This window comes from Hippichthys cyanospilos, chromosome 2 (genome assembly GCF_059441005.1).
Source record: "Hippichthys cyanospilos isolate Australia breed blue-spotted pipefish chromosome 2, RoL_Hcya_1.0, whole genome shotgun sequence".
Classification (NCBI taxonomy): Eukaryota; Metazoa; Chordata; class Actinopteri; order Syngnathiformes; family Syngnathidae; genus Hippichthys; species Hippichthys cyanospilos.
In genome coordinates, this window is record NC_142370.1 from 32608625 (window position 1) to 32627027 (window position 18403).

The 18403-nt window shown below is 41.7% G+C and overlaps 2 protein-coding genes across 3 annotated transcripts in view; one reads left to right on the top strand and one right to left on the bottom strand.

Moving 5' to 3' along the window:
• samd11 (sterile alpha motif domain containing 11) overlaps window positions 1-3067 on the top strand; it is a 67378-nt gene extending 64311 nt beyond the window's left edge. For both annotated transcript variants that reach the window (XM_088404855.1, XM_088404863.1), the window contains one exon: window positions 114-3067. In XM_088404855.1, the coding sequence (XP_088260981.1) occupies window positions 114-371 (258 nt within the window). In that variant the 3' untranslated portion in view covers window positions 372-3067. The remainder of the gene's footprint in view (window positions 1-113) is intronic.
• Window positions 3068-5049: 1982 nt separating this feature from the next.
• noc2l (NOC2-like nucleolar associated transcriptional repressor) lies at window positions 5050-18213 on the bottom strand. Its single transcript, XM_088406208.1, has 18 exons — window positions 18142-18213; window positions 17718-17834; window positions 17456-17639; window positions 17137-17374; window positions 15712-15802; window positions 15545-15623; window positions 15318-15428; window positions 15058-15171; window positions 14789-14977; window positions 14284-14423; window positions 14016-14127; window positions 11674-11787; window positions 10950-11051; window positions 10539-10682; window positions 8898-9011; window positions 8604-8742; window positions 5539-5616; window positions 5050-5306 (listed from the first exon to the last, which is right to left on the bottom strand). Exons 1-18 carry the CDS (start codon window positions 18153-18155, stop codon window positions 5173-5175), a joined length of 2214 nt encoding a protein of 737 aa, XP_088262334.1. The 5' UTR covers window positions 18156-18213; the 3' UTR covers window positions 5050-5172.
• Between the last annotated feature and the right edge of the window lie 190 nt (window positions 18214-18403).

Sequence of the window (18403 nt, forward strand, 5' to 3'; positions counted from 1 at the left end):
AGCCTTCGCTCTCTCTCTCTCTCTCTCCCTTTTGGTCTCGAAAGCGAAAACGTCCCGTTTGTCTCCGCCACGCGGTCTTGGCTAAGGTGTCTTTCTTCTTGTCGCGGACTCAGGTGGCGCGGCGCATCGGGAGGCTTTTCTACATGACGGGATTCCCGCTGGCGTTCCCGTTCCCGCCGTCGGCCGCCTTGCGCCCCTCGGAGCGGGACGGCGAGCCCCCCGGGGTGCCCGAGGCCGCCTCCTTGCCCCTGTCCCTGCTCCAGAGACCCTCCTCCACGGGCGGGAGCTCCTCTCCTTACGGCGGGCCCGCCCCGGGCGCTTCCTCGCCCAAAGCGGAGATCTCCAACGGCTCCGCGGCGGTGGGGAGATAAGGGCGCCCCCTTCCGCCACAGGATCGACTCGAACCCTTAAAGCCGAAAGGACGGGCGGAGGGAAAAAAGGCGACGCGAAGGACGACGGACTTTTTCCAAACAGCCGGCCAGTTCCCGGCCAGGCCGCGTCTGGGCGGAATCCAAAGAACGTGGCCGGGGAAGACGCACGAGGCGCAAAGAAGAGACAGCTGGTGACGGACAGCGTGCCAAAAACGAGGCCACAAACGCCACGTTCTTGCAAGTCAGGCCGACCGACGGCGGCGGAAAGCCGTCCGTCCTTCCTTCTTTTCCTCCCTTCCTTCCTGTGCTGGCTTTTTTGTTTTTCCACCTTCTTTTCTCTACTTGTCCACTGCAAGCCCTGCACAATCCAGGAATAAAACTCATCTCCCACCTCCGGCCTCGGGGGCGGCGCCACGCTAAAACGAGCTCCGTCTTATCACAGCAACTATGCATTCCACTGTCCCGATACCAAAGATGACCGGATGAGTGGAATTGAAACCATGTTTCGGCTTCTGTTTGCATGAAGACTGTCGGACCCAGAGAACCGGGGGGCGGGGAATCCTGCCCGGTGCCTCCAAATGAAGCACTCCATGTTATTGACGAGCGTTAGGACCGCACTGACAAGAAAAATATCAGCGAAAAAGCTGTCCAGGAAGTAGCACTTCCTGTGACATTATATGAAGCCAGACAAGAAATATCGACGTCGTATTGTTACGATCAAAGGGACGAGTACAGTAATTCCCCAAATATAAGACACAGCCTCCATTTTAAATTCTGGTTATTTTCTCCGTTTTGAGATGTATATGACGCACCGGCGGTCTTCATATTTTCTTGTGTTCGTATCCGTAAATTATATATTTGATGCGTTTTCAGATTTCCAACATTGTGAGCGGTCGGTGAACGCGGCGCCACTGTTCGCGACTCGGCTGTAATTCTTCTCCGTTTTAGTAACGTTCCTGCGGTTGGACTCGGACAGTGGTTCAGTCCGCTCGCTTCTTTTAATGAAAAAAATGTTGTAACAACCTCAGCTAACCCCAGCTGACATCCGCCCTCCAGCTCGTCCTATTACGTTAATTATTTTAAGAATACAGCCGATATGAAAATGTACATCTCTGCGTCAAAAACTTGGCTTACGTGACTGATGGATCACACCTTGAATGGTATTTGGAAAAAAAAATCTTTCTTACATAGTTATTATATAATTCTTTATAGGATCCACATACATTTTTGGCCTTCATTTTTTAGAAAAAAAAACCTGTGTCTTATATTTGGGGAATTATGGTGTCTTGTATTTGGAGAATTACGGTAATAAAATCTAGCTCGTTAGCTTGCTAGGCTGCTGGCTGGCTAGCCCACTCGCTTGCAAGTCCACTCGCAAGCTAGCGGGCTAGCAAACTAGCGGGCAAACAACAACAATCATCGGAGTGGTGTAAAAATATTGGAAGAATAAAACGTCAGTCAACTTACGAGAATGGAGGAAGAAAAAACATGATTTACTCAAATGAGGCAACAGATTACAAGCAATATTTTGAATTAAATATTCATTAAATAAGGCCCTTAATAATGATAAATTAATCATTAGTTTTGCATAGAAAACAAACAGGGAATAAATTAAAAGCTAAACAAAATTGAGTTGATATGAAAAATATTCACAATGTGTAAATAATACTCATAAAAAATCTATATTAACACATATTAAAAGTCATTTAATGTTAATGAATTCCATTCTGTTTTCTTTTCTAAGCTAATTGTATTAAATGAAAATTATTAAGGGTCTTATTTAATTCATATATATTCACGACCAAGCATCGTGAAATGTCATTAAAAATATCGCTTGGAATCTGTTCTCATTTTGAGTCAATTTTATGTTTGTTTTTTCTTCTTACAGTGTAATGTTACAAGTACAGACAAAAAAAGGCCAAACTTTTAAAGTCAAAACTACTGACTGACTTAAAAAAAAAAAGTTGCATTTCAACAGTTAATTAAAAATATTTAATTTAGCAAAATATAGCAGAGCTGGCGCGCTTCATATTATTTTTTTTTTCTTTTCAGTGTGGCCCTATCAAATCTTAGTACAAGCGGACGTGTGTTGCTGGAAACAATAACTCACATCTTTGTACACTTGTGTTGACTACTGTGGGAGGCTTTGAAATAATAATAATAATAAGAATGATGAATCATGCAAAATTGTACAGTCATGCTTGAGATGAAAATATCCCGAAGGTTGCATACGTGGTACTTTCAATTTTTTTGCTAAATGTAGATGCACGAAAAAAAAAAAAAAGGTTTTCTTTACAACAAAAAAAAAAATAATAATGTGACTCGCTGGAATTTTGTGGTACTTTTGTTCATATATTTTTCTCTCCTTTTTTTTTTTTTGGACATTTTTTAAACTAATATTAAAAGGCGCTCCAATCCTGAATGCTACTTCAGCATATAAACGAGGACAAAGTATTTATAGGACTTAGTAAATAAAGCAAATTATATGTATTATAATTAACCCCTGAGACGGATTCCAAAGATACTTTAAGTTTTTGTTTTGGTTGCAGGGAAAAGCAAGGCACAGAGCTCTTAATGCATTTTTTTTTTTTTTTTTTATCTACACAAGCAATTAATTCAAATGGTCCCTTTAAAGGTTTTGTCTTCATCCTATTTTTCTATTCACCGCACGGGTGAAATAAATCATAAAGAAATGACGCTTTTGTGTCTTGTGGTCATTCTCTTTTGTCGCTGCTCATGTCGTTTTTTTTTTTTTTTGTCTCATCGTTGAGTCTCAAGCAAAGTGGGTTTGAGTTAAGAGTTTCAAGAGCAGCAAAAATAAAGCTGAACAAAACGATCTATCGATTAATCGGATACTCTTTCATTTTGTGATCCTGGCCAGGATTATGAAAAGTTGATGAGTTTTAAATTATGATTACGGTTGAAAATAATGGCATCCCAAAGGAGTAGAGTTGTCACTATCGTATGTTTTAAGAATCGATTATTCTATCGATTAATCGAGTACGGATTTGTTCGCCTGGTTGGATTCAAAAAGTTGATTAGAATCTAAAACTGGAGTAGAAAATAATGCTTATAGTTCCAACGGTGCTGGTTCCAAGTAGGGCTATTGAATGTTTTTAGAATCGATTATTCCATCGATTAATCCAATAAGAATTTGTTCGCCTGGTTGGATTGAAAAAGTTGATTAGAATCTAAAACTGGAGTAGAAAATAATGCTTAAAATTCCAACGGTGCTGGTTCCAAGTAGGGCTACTGGATATTTTTAGAATCGATTATTCCAACGATTAATCGAATAACATTTCATTTTGTCAGCCTAGCTGGGATTCAGAAAGTTGGTTTTCATTTTAGAGTTGAAAATAATCGGTAAAACTCTAAAGGGGTTCCTCCAAAGTAGGGCCATTATCACATTCAAATATTTTACAATCAATAATTCTATCAATGTTTTTCCCCAATTTTTGCATTAATCCTTTCAACGGCAACGCGCAGAGTGCTACAGAAATATTTGTGTTGACACACCAAAACCACCGGGTGGCGCTAGAAGCCAATTTATGACATTTGCAAGCCTTTCAATGACTTCGATGATTGGCTTAGCCTGGACTCCCATCATGCAAAGGTCTTCAAAACTCATAATACTACATGTTAAATATTCCTAATTCAATTTCATAAGTATACGAATAGTTACTTTTGCTATTATCGCGTTAAAAATATATTCATATTTGATGACGTTATGACCCCTTCAAAGTCCGCCCAAGTTGGGTGATAATAAGGCCAGGCTAGTAAAAAAATCCCGGGACACACCGCGGTTTAGGGCGCTTTCAAACGAACCATCGTAAGCGACGCTCATTTTACGATATAAACGCCAGCTAAACACGGCTGTTAGTGTTCACGCCACACTGCGGACAAACCTTTTCTTTTTCCAGGCGGTGTTTGGACGCGGAAAGCCGCGCGGCGAGCACGCAGGCAGGAAGACAGCGGCCCGAGCGGGAACTTGGCAGAGAAACACAGCGGTCTGTGTTGCCGCTCTCCCACCTGGGCCCGGCTTCTTGGCACGGCATCAGACGCCGCTCCGCCGGCCACGGCACGCCTCCGCAGCCTCGAGCCCTGCAACCCCCCCCCCCCCCCCCCCCCCGCCGTCTCTCTCTCTCTGGCCTGAGGGAGCCCGGAGGTGTGCATCATGGACAACCAAACGCACTACCGCTATGGATTTGCATCCCTAAAACAGGGAAGTGGACCAACTAACGTTTCGAAACAAAATCCGGGGATCGGATTAGAAAAGGCTGAGCTTTCAAAAGCGGGCTGGACCCAACCTATTCATTTGTGTCCACTGTTGTGTCCATTTTGTCCCATCAATACGGAAAAAGTGAAATGCATCCCGGACAAGCGCGAGACATCACTGGAAAGGCCAGAGTGTCCTCTACGAAGTATAAAAGGAGGTTACATATGTGAACTTTTGTTGTTACCCTTCGTTCTCAATTTGTTTTTGAAAATAACAAATTATGCGGTTTTAACTGCTCAGATTTTGGCAATGAGAGCCCCACTGCACCACCTGGTGCCATGGAGGTGCAATGACACTTCACGCAGCAAAGGCAAAGGCCTGTTCCTGTTCATGTGTACTGCAGTATATATGTCATTATGACATTATTGCTGGGAGGGTTTAAATAAAAACAAAATGGACACATGACTGTTTACGCGAATTTATAAAAGGACATTAAAATGTGTTTGCACTGTACAGATAAGTCAATCTGACCTTGAAACGCAAAAAAAAAATGGGTTGGCCGTGATCGGTTTCTCCAATTAGACTTTAGTCGTCGTCGGACAGCTCCAGGTCCTCCACCACGTCCTCGTCTCCTTCGGCCAGCTCGATGAGAGCGGAGGACGAGAGTGGCTGAGGGGCCTTCGACGCCTCCTCGTCACCTTCATCCTCCTCTTCCTCATCTAGCAGGCGGTACACAAAGAAATTTTCATTGGAAGCTTTTGATATGACGGCACAAAAACTGACTTGCCATTTAACCGCAATTAAGTACTGAAGTATTCAATTACTCTAGTACCTAAGTATGAAGCGATTACTTTAGGCACAAATGTAATCGATTACTTGAGGTAATTAAGCACTAAATCAATTGACGAGGAAGAAAATGACCCAAATGGGGAAAATACATTTCAAACCTACCTGAGTCTCCATCGCTCATGTCAGACAGATCTTCGTCGTCATCATCCTCATCATGTGACCCACGGCTGCCCTTTTTATCTACACACAGATAGGAAGAAAGAGGCAGCGAGAGAAAACATAAGAAGCGGTTCAAACCACTTTTTCCCCCGCTGCGTTGACTTTCCCTAAGTTTGCGTTGCTACGCGGCCGACGTTCTTTGGAGACACCCCGATGTGGGCCAGGCATCACAGGACGCTGCCAATCGTGTGTGTGTGTGTGTGTGTGTGTGCGCGCGTGTGTGTGCTTCCCCCTCCTCCCAGAGATGGAACCCAAAGTCGATTACAGCCGCCGCCGCCGCCTGCACCGCACAAACACCCGTGACAGTTTACTACCGGCAATTTCAGACGTCTTGGGCTCAGCGCCTAAATATAGCGAATGGAGATTGCAGGCAGGTTTCATAGCAGGTTCTGTGTGTGTGTGTGTGTGTGTGTGTGTGTGTGTGTGTGTGTGTGGAATAGCCAAAGGGACAACGGGGGTTCACAAGCTTTGAAGTTGAGGTGTGATGAGAGGCTGAGGGACTAGACGAGGCACACGCACGCACACACGCTACAGAAACGTTTCCTCCAGTCTGCCATACTGAGCGCATACACACGCACACAACTTATAAACACAAACATGGATACAAATATCAGGCACCTTCCTCGCCGTCTAAATTCTCTCAGGTCATCACTATTGCTACTTATAAGGTTGGCCCTAAATGACCGGGAGGACTTCTATTTGGGCCGGGCAATAAAGCAGATTAATTGGATTAAAATGTCATTTTCAAAATCAAAGATTTGAAAATGTGCTAAAATGTGAAATAGTGATTTATTATTTAATTTTTGCAAAAGGGACAGAAAGAAGGGTGGGTTGTGTACAATACGGTAATGCCTCATAGTACTGCTTTCAACTAACTGGCCAGGCAATCTATCAATTAGCTCAACGGGCACTCCTACAAGACGCGGGCACCAATGAGAAGTGGTTTTCAACTTCTGAGCTGGAATGGGTTACAACTCCTGCCCTCATTGGTCGATTGTTGTGAGGAGCCAATTACATGTCTTGTGGAAGTGTTCGTGTCTTGTAGGATTGTCATTTGACCTTATTGACAGATTCCTTGGCCAGTTAGTTGAGAACAGTACTTTTTTTTTTTTTTTTTGTCATTGAGGAGGAAGTTCTCTGAGTCAATCACACACAAGCGACAAAGAGATCACAACTTTCAGATCCTCTTAGCTTTTGTAGTAAATTGGAATTTAATCATATTTGGTCAGATACTTGCTTCACTCTAGTTAGACGTCCGAGCACCTACTCGTTGGAAAATTGCGACTCACCGTGATCCAGACTAATTACAACCAAGACATGAAAAAGAGAAGGGATAACAGTACTACAGTTTCTGTATAACGTTTAATAATTTAAGATTTAAGTAAGTATTTAAGTAAATAGCCATATTTTAGTAGTGAAAAAAAAGATACAAACTCCACACAGGAAGGCCGGAGCCGGGTGGATTTGAACTCAAGTCCCTAAACTGTGAGGCGGAGATGCTAACCACTGCAGCACCGAGCCTCATGTGAAAAAATATTTTCAACACAGTAATAATGCTTTCCTGCTAAAAAAGGCTAAATAAACGGACTACCACTTTAAAAATTATGCAAAAGCTAGGCAAGATAGTTACATTAAAGCTGATTATAAATCAGTATTCATTATTTTTGTCTGAACTTTTTTCACAGGATTTTTTTCCATAAACAAAAACACTTTAAATAAACGTTTTCCTTTCTGGAAACTAATTGAAATTGTTACCATCTAGAATGATTGAGGAAGACTGATATTTGATTTCTGGGTTATATCGCCCAGCCCTACTTGAATCCCCTATAGAGCCAGCAAAGCAGCACACGATTGGTCTCTCGTGCGTGTTCCAGGGCCGTGCGCGGCAACAAAGAAGCTTGTGAAGACTTCAGACTGGACAGGGAGGTTTATATTGGTGTGCCGTCATCTGTGCGTGCGCGCGCCAATGAAAGCAAGAGAGGAAGCCGCCACCTCTGGCTGTTCCACTGGTCTGGTTTGAATTAGGAACTCCCGCAGGGAGCCGGGCCCGTACTTCCTGTCGACGGAGGTCAGTTTGTGTTTGTACTGGGCGGAGGAAAGAGCAACCAAAGGGAAGGAGGGAGGGAGGGCGGCTGCACGTGCGTTTGCGGGGACTCTCCCGACAATCAAGTCCAGATGCATTAAAAGGAGGAAAAAAAAAAATAATCTTGCCGCCTACTCCTCTTTTCCTCTGTGACCTCGGAGAGGAACTGCCTCCCCCAAACTTTCATGGATGTGTCCCCGATGCTTCCAAAACAAGTTATAACACAGCAAAGGGAGCGAATGACAAGAGAAATATTTTTTCCCCTCAATCCATGATGAACATTTACTTTACAGAGCACTAAAGTAAAACAAAAGGCAATAACAAAAGAGCCCGGGACAAAAAACAGACTTCAGTTGACGCCACCTTTTCAAACTTTGCTTCCTCCAACTGAATCAAAACCTAGAAAAACACCGCCCTCAAGAGGCCAACATGTGTAATACAACCAATCTTATCGCTTGTAGGACACAGGTGCCAAACTAGTCCCCCAGAGCCACTATGATGCATGTTTAAACGTTTCTCTTGTCCAACACACCTGATTCAAATGACCAGCCTCCTGCAAAGCCTCCTGAGATATAAGCGCATACTTGAATTACAATAAGGTTGAGACAAATGACATTTTGGTTTTGAGAGTATTTCACAAACTAAGTGTGACACAGCGGCGTTTTCTCTGATTTTTTTCCAACTGCGGGAGCAGGTGTTTTGGGGAAACGTAAGCAAATGACACTTGACTACAGTTTAGTGTTCCACAATTACTGGACTAACTATCGTTAGATTTATTTAAATTGTATTTATATTTATTTTTCAAATGTGGCGCAATCAACATTCTGGCTGTCTTGAATTTGGTTCGGTATTTTCTGAAGCAAAATATGGACAATCTGGATACTATGGGAGCTCTGAGTTTGCAAACTCGCACCGAGTCACATACCTTTGATTTTGAGTCCTGTGTCATCGTCGTCATCATCCTCAGAGTCACTTGCAAACAAACCCTTGAACTCCTTTTTGTCCTCAGCTTTCTTCTCTTGAATCTTCTTACGCTTAATCTCGGGGAAGTTCAGATCTTCCATCTTTGCAAAGCAGAAAGCAGCGTCAGTATTTTTATGATTTTGCATTTTAGTCCTGAATAGTTTCTTGAGTTATGGGATAACACTAGGCAATGCTCATAACGTCAAAGTCTTCATTAATTTTTGAGATTTTTTGCTATCTTTGGTTTGATATTTACCCTCTCTTTGCCACTGATCTCCAACAGGATTTCCTTCTCTCTCAACTTCTTCCATTGGATGTAGTATTTACTTAGAGGAGTTCCCTCTTTCGCTATGTCCTTCTCCCACGCTATCTGAGAAGAGCAGAAGGAATCAAAACGTGATTGAGACATTTAGTACTTCAAAATTTGACAACGTTCTGTTGTGAATGACATGTTGAAATTTGATTTGATGGGATCGTTTCTTCCTAGGCGCAAAGTAGCGCGGGATCACTGTATGTATGTAAATTATATATATATATATATATATATATATATATATATATATATATATATATGTATGTGTGTGTGTAGTAGTAAATGAACTGAGTACCAAGGTAATCAATTACTTCAGTGCATTAGTAACTAATTACTTTTGTAGTTCAGTATCTAATCAATTACTTTAGTAGTTCACTACCAAATGTAATCTGTTACGTTAGTACTTAATAACCCGGAGTAAATGATTTCTTTGCAAAGGAATCAGTTAATCTGTTAAAAATGACATAAACTCGTTAATGAGGAGAGGTTCTCTACAAATCACTCAAGCAAAACGTCACACAAAAAAAAGTGTGAGTGTTAAAATATGAGGTGATCCTCAGTTAGCAGTATGCTTAAGAAGCGAGCATGGCATACTACAACTTCCTTTGTAATATGTCACAGAAGAGCTCTAACAACGAAAACGCTACCATTTGAGAGGCCTAAAAGGCAAAACACACACACACACAAAAAAAACAGGAAGTAGTAAACTACACCACCCCATAGTATAAACAAAACACAAAACATCACTACACTCGCAACCATTGGCTATTCGGAGAAATAGGGGCAGGACATCCATTGAATATGATTTTTTTTTCTTCGCACATCTTCTGCTGTCTGAGCTGTCCTTTCTTGAAAAAGAAACGATACCGCAAATATGCAGATTCTTTGATCGTTGGCTGATAAATAAGTATGAGGGAAAACTTGTTATAAAGCAGGAAAATAACTGTAGTTAACTAGTCGAAATAATTTAACGGCGTTGAGTTCCGAATTTACCCCCGTTGCTGACAAATAAAATAACAGAGTATAGACACCACTCTAGAATTGTGAATTCTGTTGGCTCTCAGCCTGGGAAGGGCGCCATGGCAGCATAGGGGGCTGGTGACCAGAAGGGGGTCGTGACCTTTTGCACAGCAGCAGCGGGGTGACGTCCCCTTTCCCCTGCCTGCAGGGACACCTCAACCGTTGCTCTGTTGCCAGGAAGTGGATGCCATGGTGACAGCATCCATTGAGACAGCGGCGGCCGCAGCGATGAGACCGCTGCGGGAGCCGAGCTGTCTGTTCATTTAACACACTGACGTCTTTGCGCTTTTTATTGCCTTGTCTACTTATACATACTAACATCATCTTTTCAAAACCACGTGGAGCCTCCTAATGATTCCCAATGTGAAAAAAATGACGTAATAGTGGAATTTAAGTTGATGTGTCAAAAATCGTGACGGCCGGTTAACTGTTCTTGATAGATAGATGACTTAAAAGTAGGATAGGATAAGCTAGATGGAAAATATTGATAACGATAGTAAAGGCTCTGACTGCTAAATTAATAACAACAATAATAAAACGGAGAGCTCCGTGGTCTCCGCTCACCACAGCGCTAGAATCGGCCACTCCAAAGTTGACGCTCTGTCGTCTTGCGGTGATGTAGTTGCTGTTCTCTTGCACCTTATCAAGCAGCTGGCGCACCGGCTTGGAATAATTGGCCACTTTGCTTTCTTTCAGGAACGCTTTGAGCTTGAAGAAGAAGAGCATGAGACTTGGTTAAGAACAAAAAAAAAAAAAGTCAGCACTTGGGAGTCTTGGACCAATTTGTAAGATCAATTTGGGACTTTTTTATGACAAGAAGCGCCAGAACATGTTTATAAGTTCACATTAACAGAATTTTTGCCTCAAATAGAAATGCTAAAAAAGTGTCACAGATAATTTGTGGTGTATCCCAAAAGACGCCTTAGCTTTCCTCACATACCTCAGATGACACAGAGACTCTGTAATGAATGTTACCTGAAGGATGGTGGGCAGAGCCAGCTCTGGAAAACCTATGGAGCTGGCCTGAGTGTGGAAATATTCCAGCATCAGGTCATAGAGCTGATCAATCAATCCGTCCTGCAAGAGTCGGGGGGAGGAAAGCGTCATATAACATTATTGTTCTTCTGTTCCACTTCCCAAATAATCCGTAATGACAACTTTACTGACATGCATTAAAACATTTTTCTAAACGTTATCTACATTTGCAAATGGTTTTGTGTAAACATTAAATAGAAGATAGACTTGCACGGGTGTATGAGTCAGGTGACAGCCGGATTAAAAAAAAAAAAAAAAAAACAGGGGCCATTACAAACCATGAGGGAATAATCCCAGATGGCTGTGCTGCAATCCTCTTGGCCACAGCACTGAGCACCGTGGTGATTTAGGGACAGTTTTAGAGGCCTGGAAGGAGGTCTTTGAGTGCTCAATCCCCTTATGTGCACAAACACACACGCGAGGACTTGGCACAGAGTATCAGATGTGTAAGATGAAAACATTGGCCAATGCTTAAATGAGACAGAAGATCAGCTGCTCTTCCTTAGCGCAACAAAGATCAGATGCACATGACCAAATGTGGTCATCTCACTTTTTCAACTTACACAACTCAAGTGATAATGTATCTTATATTGTATAGTATATGTGCAATGATTTCTATTTGAAATCTTTTTGTCCTGTGACGCTATTATTTTCAAAGCCATACCTTGTACGCTTTCTCCATCAGGTTGACTTTGCTCAGCTTCAGGATAACTGCAAAATTGATGGGCTTCTTACTCATTCGTGCTGGTTTCTTATTGAAGTCCACTTGCTGAAATATCTGTGAAGGAAAACATGAACATGAATTGTGAGGCAGCAGCTGCAAAGTCATTGGACACAAGGAAGTCATTGTGGATGTTCACATGGTTCAAATTATAAACTGAAATCACGATTAGCATTAGCACACTAGCCATTACATTTTAATTCAAAAATATACTAGCATTTAGGTCACACATACATCATGTTATATGTACATTATACATATAATAGCGTCCCTAAAGTAACTTACAAAGAATGCCGACAAATTTTCATGCGTAAACTTGCACAAAGAGGCTTCTACTTCTCGAGACTGCGCCTACTGGTTAAAATTTGAAACCCGAGTCAGGTTATATTTTCAAATAATAGTCCTTGCACTTTTTGTGGTGGTCTTTCTGCTCCATATGCTGATGTTGTTTTAAATGAAAGTCTGCTAATTTCTAAATCAGCACCGTAGGAATTTTTAACAAATAGCATCAGTTATTCAGCTAGGTGGTGCACCAAACCAAGAAATGGAGCCACTTGCAGCCTCTTTTACGTCGGACAAATCACTGTTCTTTTTAAACATCACCAACATTTAATGTAGGAGCAAAGTTGAAGTGTCCATGTTTTATCTTGAAAGTTAATATGACGGACACATAACATGCGGGACAACACCTGCCTGTAAGGGAATTCCACTGTAGTAGGATCAGGGTGTCAAGTTCAACACCCAACACTTACTTCTCCTGCCCTGCTGGGTTTTGTGTATCTTGTGTAAAAGAAGTCAGTGTATTAGGTAACCCAACTGAAGTGCTTTGGTATTTGGAAAAATGAAAAAATAACATGGAATCTTGTATATGTGAGCTAAACTTTGTGCTGCCAAATAAATTGACACAAATTTCAACTCGCTGGACTAAGGGTGAACCACTACATAATATGAACGCTACGCCACTATTTCATCACTTCTAAGGATGACTCGGGTCACAGCCATAGCACTCCAAACAACAATCCACTGTATGAACATAACTTCCTAAACGAGAAATAAAGAAAAGCAAACACACATATCTCTTACCCGACTCCCTACGATTGTGTTCAGTGTATTGTATAAAATGCTAAACAATGACACAAACTGAGATATTCCGCTGTAAAGTTCAGACTGACATTCATTTCCCAACTTTGTTATGGTCATGCGGCACATTCTTAGGCTGCGGAAGAACATTCCAGGGTGCACGCAGACGACTCGTCCGCATGCCTTTGCTTTCATGGCGCATAAGTGAAAATGTGCTGTATGTGTGTTTGAAGCTATTTCTGACAACCGCTTATCATTGTGCGGTTCTGTGCGCCTGTGTGGTCGTTAATGCGCTCAGTGTGTGCGAAGTGGAGCGGCGTCGCTGGCCGCTGCTGTCTCTACAAACAGAGGATGTGGTGGCGGTCTGAGGGGGGGAACTGGGGGGGGAAGTGGGACAGCATAGACCAACCCTGATGCATGTATGCGCACACACCTGCACGCACACACACTGCTGATGCGTAAACTTCAACTTATACAGCCCCCATGGAGAGGCACGGACACACACAGAGGAAGGGGCTTCTGCCCTATTTAAATCGGTAGCAGCGCACCTCAGTTTACCTTTAACAAGAGGAACAGTAAATGAGAAAAAGCAGAGCCAACGGTTTTGATGCTGGGGTGGGGGGGTGTTAGCTAAATGGGGCATGGCCTCTGGGTGAAAGTATGGGTGGAGGTGGGGGGGTGGGGGGGGGGGGGGGGGGGGTTTAGACAGACAGGATGCAGGCTGCACAGCATGTTGAAACCAGAGTGTAAACCACGACCGTGACTGTAAAACCGTTAAACGCACAGACCCACACAAAGACCACTCCAATAAGGGGGAAGATACTGTATTCGTTGCTGTCAGCAAAAAAAAAAACAAAAAAAACAAACAAAACAACACAATCTTTTCAGTTGGTGGCATACCATTTGAGAGACAACAACACTATCTGTTGCATACACAAAAACACGTTCCCCTTATGACAAGAACCACGTTTACTCACCTCTGGTGGTCTTCCACATTGAACAGTCGGCAAAACAGTTTGGCAAATCACTTTTGGTTTTGTCTTAATGTACAATAAAGGTGAATTACTAAAAAGTGTGAGCACTTTATTTTGGGGTGTAAAAATAAATTACATAAGGGATCAGAGAAAAACTATGGGAACAATGAGAATTTTGTAGGCAATTTTGTTTGAAGGGGACAAATCAGGCACTATAGCATGGAGTCTTACCTCTATAAGGAAAGGGAGAACCGGGACAAACGTATTGGTGCTGCCTGAGAGTAACGTGAGGGCTCTGCAACAATGCATCCTCAGGGGATAATATTTTGATGTGGGTACCAACCTGTTGAGGGACAGAACACAGGGATCACTGTTACCACCTGCTGTTGGTAAAACATACAGCAGCCCAATAAAAAAAAAACAAATAAACAAAACGAACCTTTTCTTTTAACAAAGAAGATTGAATGAAATCTCTGCAAAAAAAACTAAAAGAACTTACTTGATGGTGCCGATAATGACTTGGCACAGTGGGTAGATGAGCGGATGGAGGACTTCACTGGGGTGCAGGGTGCTGAGGACACGACACCACAGGTGTATACAGTGGATGTACTGCCAGTTGTACACGGACTGGTAAATTTCCTTAAAACACACACAGGCAAAAGTTCACAGAATGAGATTCAAGCATTTACTTCAACATGATACCAGTCAAAGCTCTTGACACCTTTTTATCCATTTTCAGAAGTAAAACGTCAATATGCTGTTTAATTATTTAACTAATTTTTTGTTAATATTTCGGAACACCTAAGGCAACGTGGTGAAATTTACTAAAGAATAAATAACTAAGACAAGTGATGGTGCATTATTGTAGCTAATGTAACATTCGAGTGACCCACAAAAAAAGGTCCCTTTTAACTCTGTTCCCCTTCTTTTTAGGACTACATTTCAAATATCCCTTTTCTTGGTAGTCTACCTACCTATGCCCATTTATATGATGAGAAACCAACCTTTTTCTTCAAGGTGATGGCATTCCTAAGGTGGATAGCCAGCTGCCGGATGTAAATAAAGGCATGCTGGTAAGTGGCCTGCGTGTCGAGGGAATACATCTCCGTTAGCGTGCGCTGCATGAAGTTGATCATGGGCAACGCATTGGGAGATGTGAACTTGCAGTTTTGTACATACGCAATGTACATTTGCTGGAGGGGGACAAAACCACATTTATTTTATTCCAATAATCCACTTTGAAATGTCTTACCGAATCTTCTTAATGACTCACTTTCAAAAGTGGGACAAGATAAGTTTCTTGCTTGTGCCTGCAGATTTTGTTGAGAGCCAGAAAGGCAAGGACCCGACTGGTCTCATCTCCGGTGCTCCACTGCTTTATCGATTGCTGAACGCAACGGACGTGACGTGGATCAGCATACATATTGATACATACATATACAATGATCTAAATTCATGCAATGACTTATCACTCACAATCTTCTAGGGATTAAAAAAGTACATTACGTTACATTCGGGTAGCATCGATCTTACCTTAACTAGGTGGCGACACTGTTTGGGAAGACAAAGAAAATACGGTACGAGCTGATTGGTGTGCCGCAGGACGGCGCTGATGACTGTGGACTCGGTTAGACAGGATAACAACTGTGGATGGAGAGCATCAAGTTTTCGTAAAGCTACAGAAAATGTGTGTCGCGAATTCAGAATTGATCAGAAGTTACTCTTTTATAGACAACACACAATAATGGCAGCAAACACACCTGAACAACGCCGCTGAGATACATCTTGATGTCTAATTGATTCTTCTGCCATTTCTTACTAGTTTGCGGTAGCACCAGCCTGAGTACAGAGACGGCAAAAGAAAATCACGGACACGAAGCACATTACCACTGGGCGGTATTTTTGCAGATGGGAGCTCCCGGCTTACTGTTTCTGGTCTGTATGTGGCTTTAGGTTGAGCAGCCGCTGGAAGGCGTCATGGATGTTGCGGATGCAGAAGAGGACCAAGGAATTAAACACTGTAGACAGTTGGGGAACAGTTCAGTTGTTAATCATGTCATTACATCTATAAAAGGCTGAAATCTATATTCACAGAGTTTTGGGGGAAACGTGCTTGTTATTGAATATCTATGCCAGTTTGTCCTCAATATGAAAGTATTGTAGCGCCATCTGGTGGCGCCGGTGGTATGTTTAACAGATGGTGTTTATTTTTTTCTTTCTCCAGGATAAGCGTGTACAGATAATGGATGGATGGTTTGAGCGACTGCTTTGTTGGCTCAGCTTGGCTGTTGTTCAAAGCACCTATTGTAGATTTTTTTAAAAATGGAACTTAAAAGTTTTTACCAGAATTTTGCTATTTGTGGCAGGGCTTCGTGGCTAAAACGAGAATATGGGCAGTCCTAAATTTACGCGGGACATGACCTACGCTGTTTTGACTTCATCCGCCATTTTGTCTCCATTGTAGAATGTCCGTCTGTACTCCGTAATTTTCTCTGTATTCTTGTCGTTTTTATCCTCCCTTTTCACATCATGGACCCAAAAAAGGGATCAGCATCTTCAAGCAGTGCTGATCCAGTCAAGAGGAAAAACGTTACGATGGAAACGAAGCTGGATTATTATTAAAAAGTCATTGAAAAGCGAGACGCCGATGTGTCTTTGGATAGTTATTTTGATCTTTGGTGGTATTAAATAGTTCATTCCTATCATTTAAAGAGTTCATTCCGATCATTAACGTGGAAATTCAGGTTATGTTGCCAGGGTGGGAACGGAACTCATTCATAACCTGTTGTTAATGTATACTGACATCTTTAACACATTGACTTTTATCTGTTATAAGAGGCGAGGCGGTTAATATTTAAAATAAGCAGTTATCATTGCTAATGCAAAGATGTCACTGACCTTTCTATCATAGACGTGAGAATGAAATAGTGTTTGAGTTCTGGTTTGATAAAAGCTATTTTAAAAAATAGACTTTTACGCTACATTGAATCAAGTGGATTTTTAAGAGGATGACATCATACAGACAGGAGTGCTAACTGAAATGGAGTTGAAAAAACATGTAGCAGAAACTTTAATGAATGTAGCTGTAAAAGAGAATATGTGCATTGATTCTGTTGTCTTGTAAGGTACATTTTAAGAGCTATGAATAAAACCTATCCCTGCTGTAATCCTTTATTGACAAGGATGAATTTCCCTTGATAACTCATGCCGTTTGGCAATACGTTCACAGTGATCTCGCAATTAATTTATATGTAGCTACAGGGACCAAAGAACCTGAACTAGATTAGTCCATAAAACTGGAATTATGCTAATATTACAATACCTACCACCACATAAAATTATTCGTTCTTACCTGAACTGTCATCCACCTTGTATTTGCATTGGATAGCTTCTTCACCCTTAGTCGTAGCAACAGCAGCCTTGAAGGCTTGGGTGATCTGTCTGATGAGGCGGGAGGAAGGTTCCTTTTTTAGAGACGTTTTCCAGTCTTGTATCATTTTTTCAGTGATTTTAATGACGTCGTCTTTCTTCTTAGATTTCTTAGATTCTTTTTGAGCCTCTTCATCTTCAGCGTCATCATCACTGGCCTCCTACATGTAAAGGATATTTTTGTTGGAGCGTATTTTAAAAGTATTTAATACATGTACTGTACACTTTGGTATCAGTCTCACCTCAAGCATGGATGGCAGTGCGTGATACTTTTCCTCGTCCTCATCATCTGAGCTATCGGTGTCATGAAAATTCAGGAGGGTTTTGTCATTTTCCTGCAGAAACTTGTAAAACTCAGGATCTTTACTTTTTAGTCTGGTCAGCTGTTCTTTGTGCTTCGACGCTGTACCCTTCTTTACTTCAGCCCTAAAAGAAGAAAAAAAACATCCTGGATGAAGAAGCTATTGGATTTGTACATTTTAATCAAGTATGATGATTAAGTACTTGTTGTTATCGTTCTTCTTCGTCTGTCCGTTTTGCTTGCGGGGTTTGTCTTCAGCCTCTTCATCTGAATCCAAACCCGTCAGCAGGAACTCATCTAAATTGAGGTCCTCTAGTTTTCTACAATAAAGACAACACGTTTATCAGTTGTTTATGCAGATGGAAGAACAATCGTTTCAAATAACCAACAAATAAGAAACAGGTTCAATGCGTTTTATAAAGTGTGGAATGCAAGTAACATGTCCTGTGGTTTGTTGTTAGCTTACTCAAGTTAGCACATTACACTCCAGTTCGCAAAACAATCAAGTTAAACTAATTCACTTTCACTGATCAAAATTGACAATCCGTAATTTCAAGTGTATTTCAAGACTAAAAAAATGATATGTATGACAAATTAGAAAAGAATATGGAAACTACTAGCACGTACCGCTTCCCTGCCATGCTGTATCCAACATGTGACGCGTGAATTACCCACAATGCCCCAGTGAGGAGCTATTGGTTTTACGTTTCTCGGGCAATTGCTGATGGCTCGTTGATTTTTTTTCCTTCCTTTAAAAAATTGACATAAAACTGAGTTTCTCTCAAATACCGTTAACCAGTTTTTGAAAAGCACAAAAACTGCATTTGTCAGTAAGGAAATATGTTTAGGTTTGTGTATTTAATATATACATTCAGCGAAAACGACAACC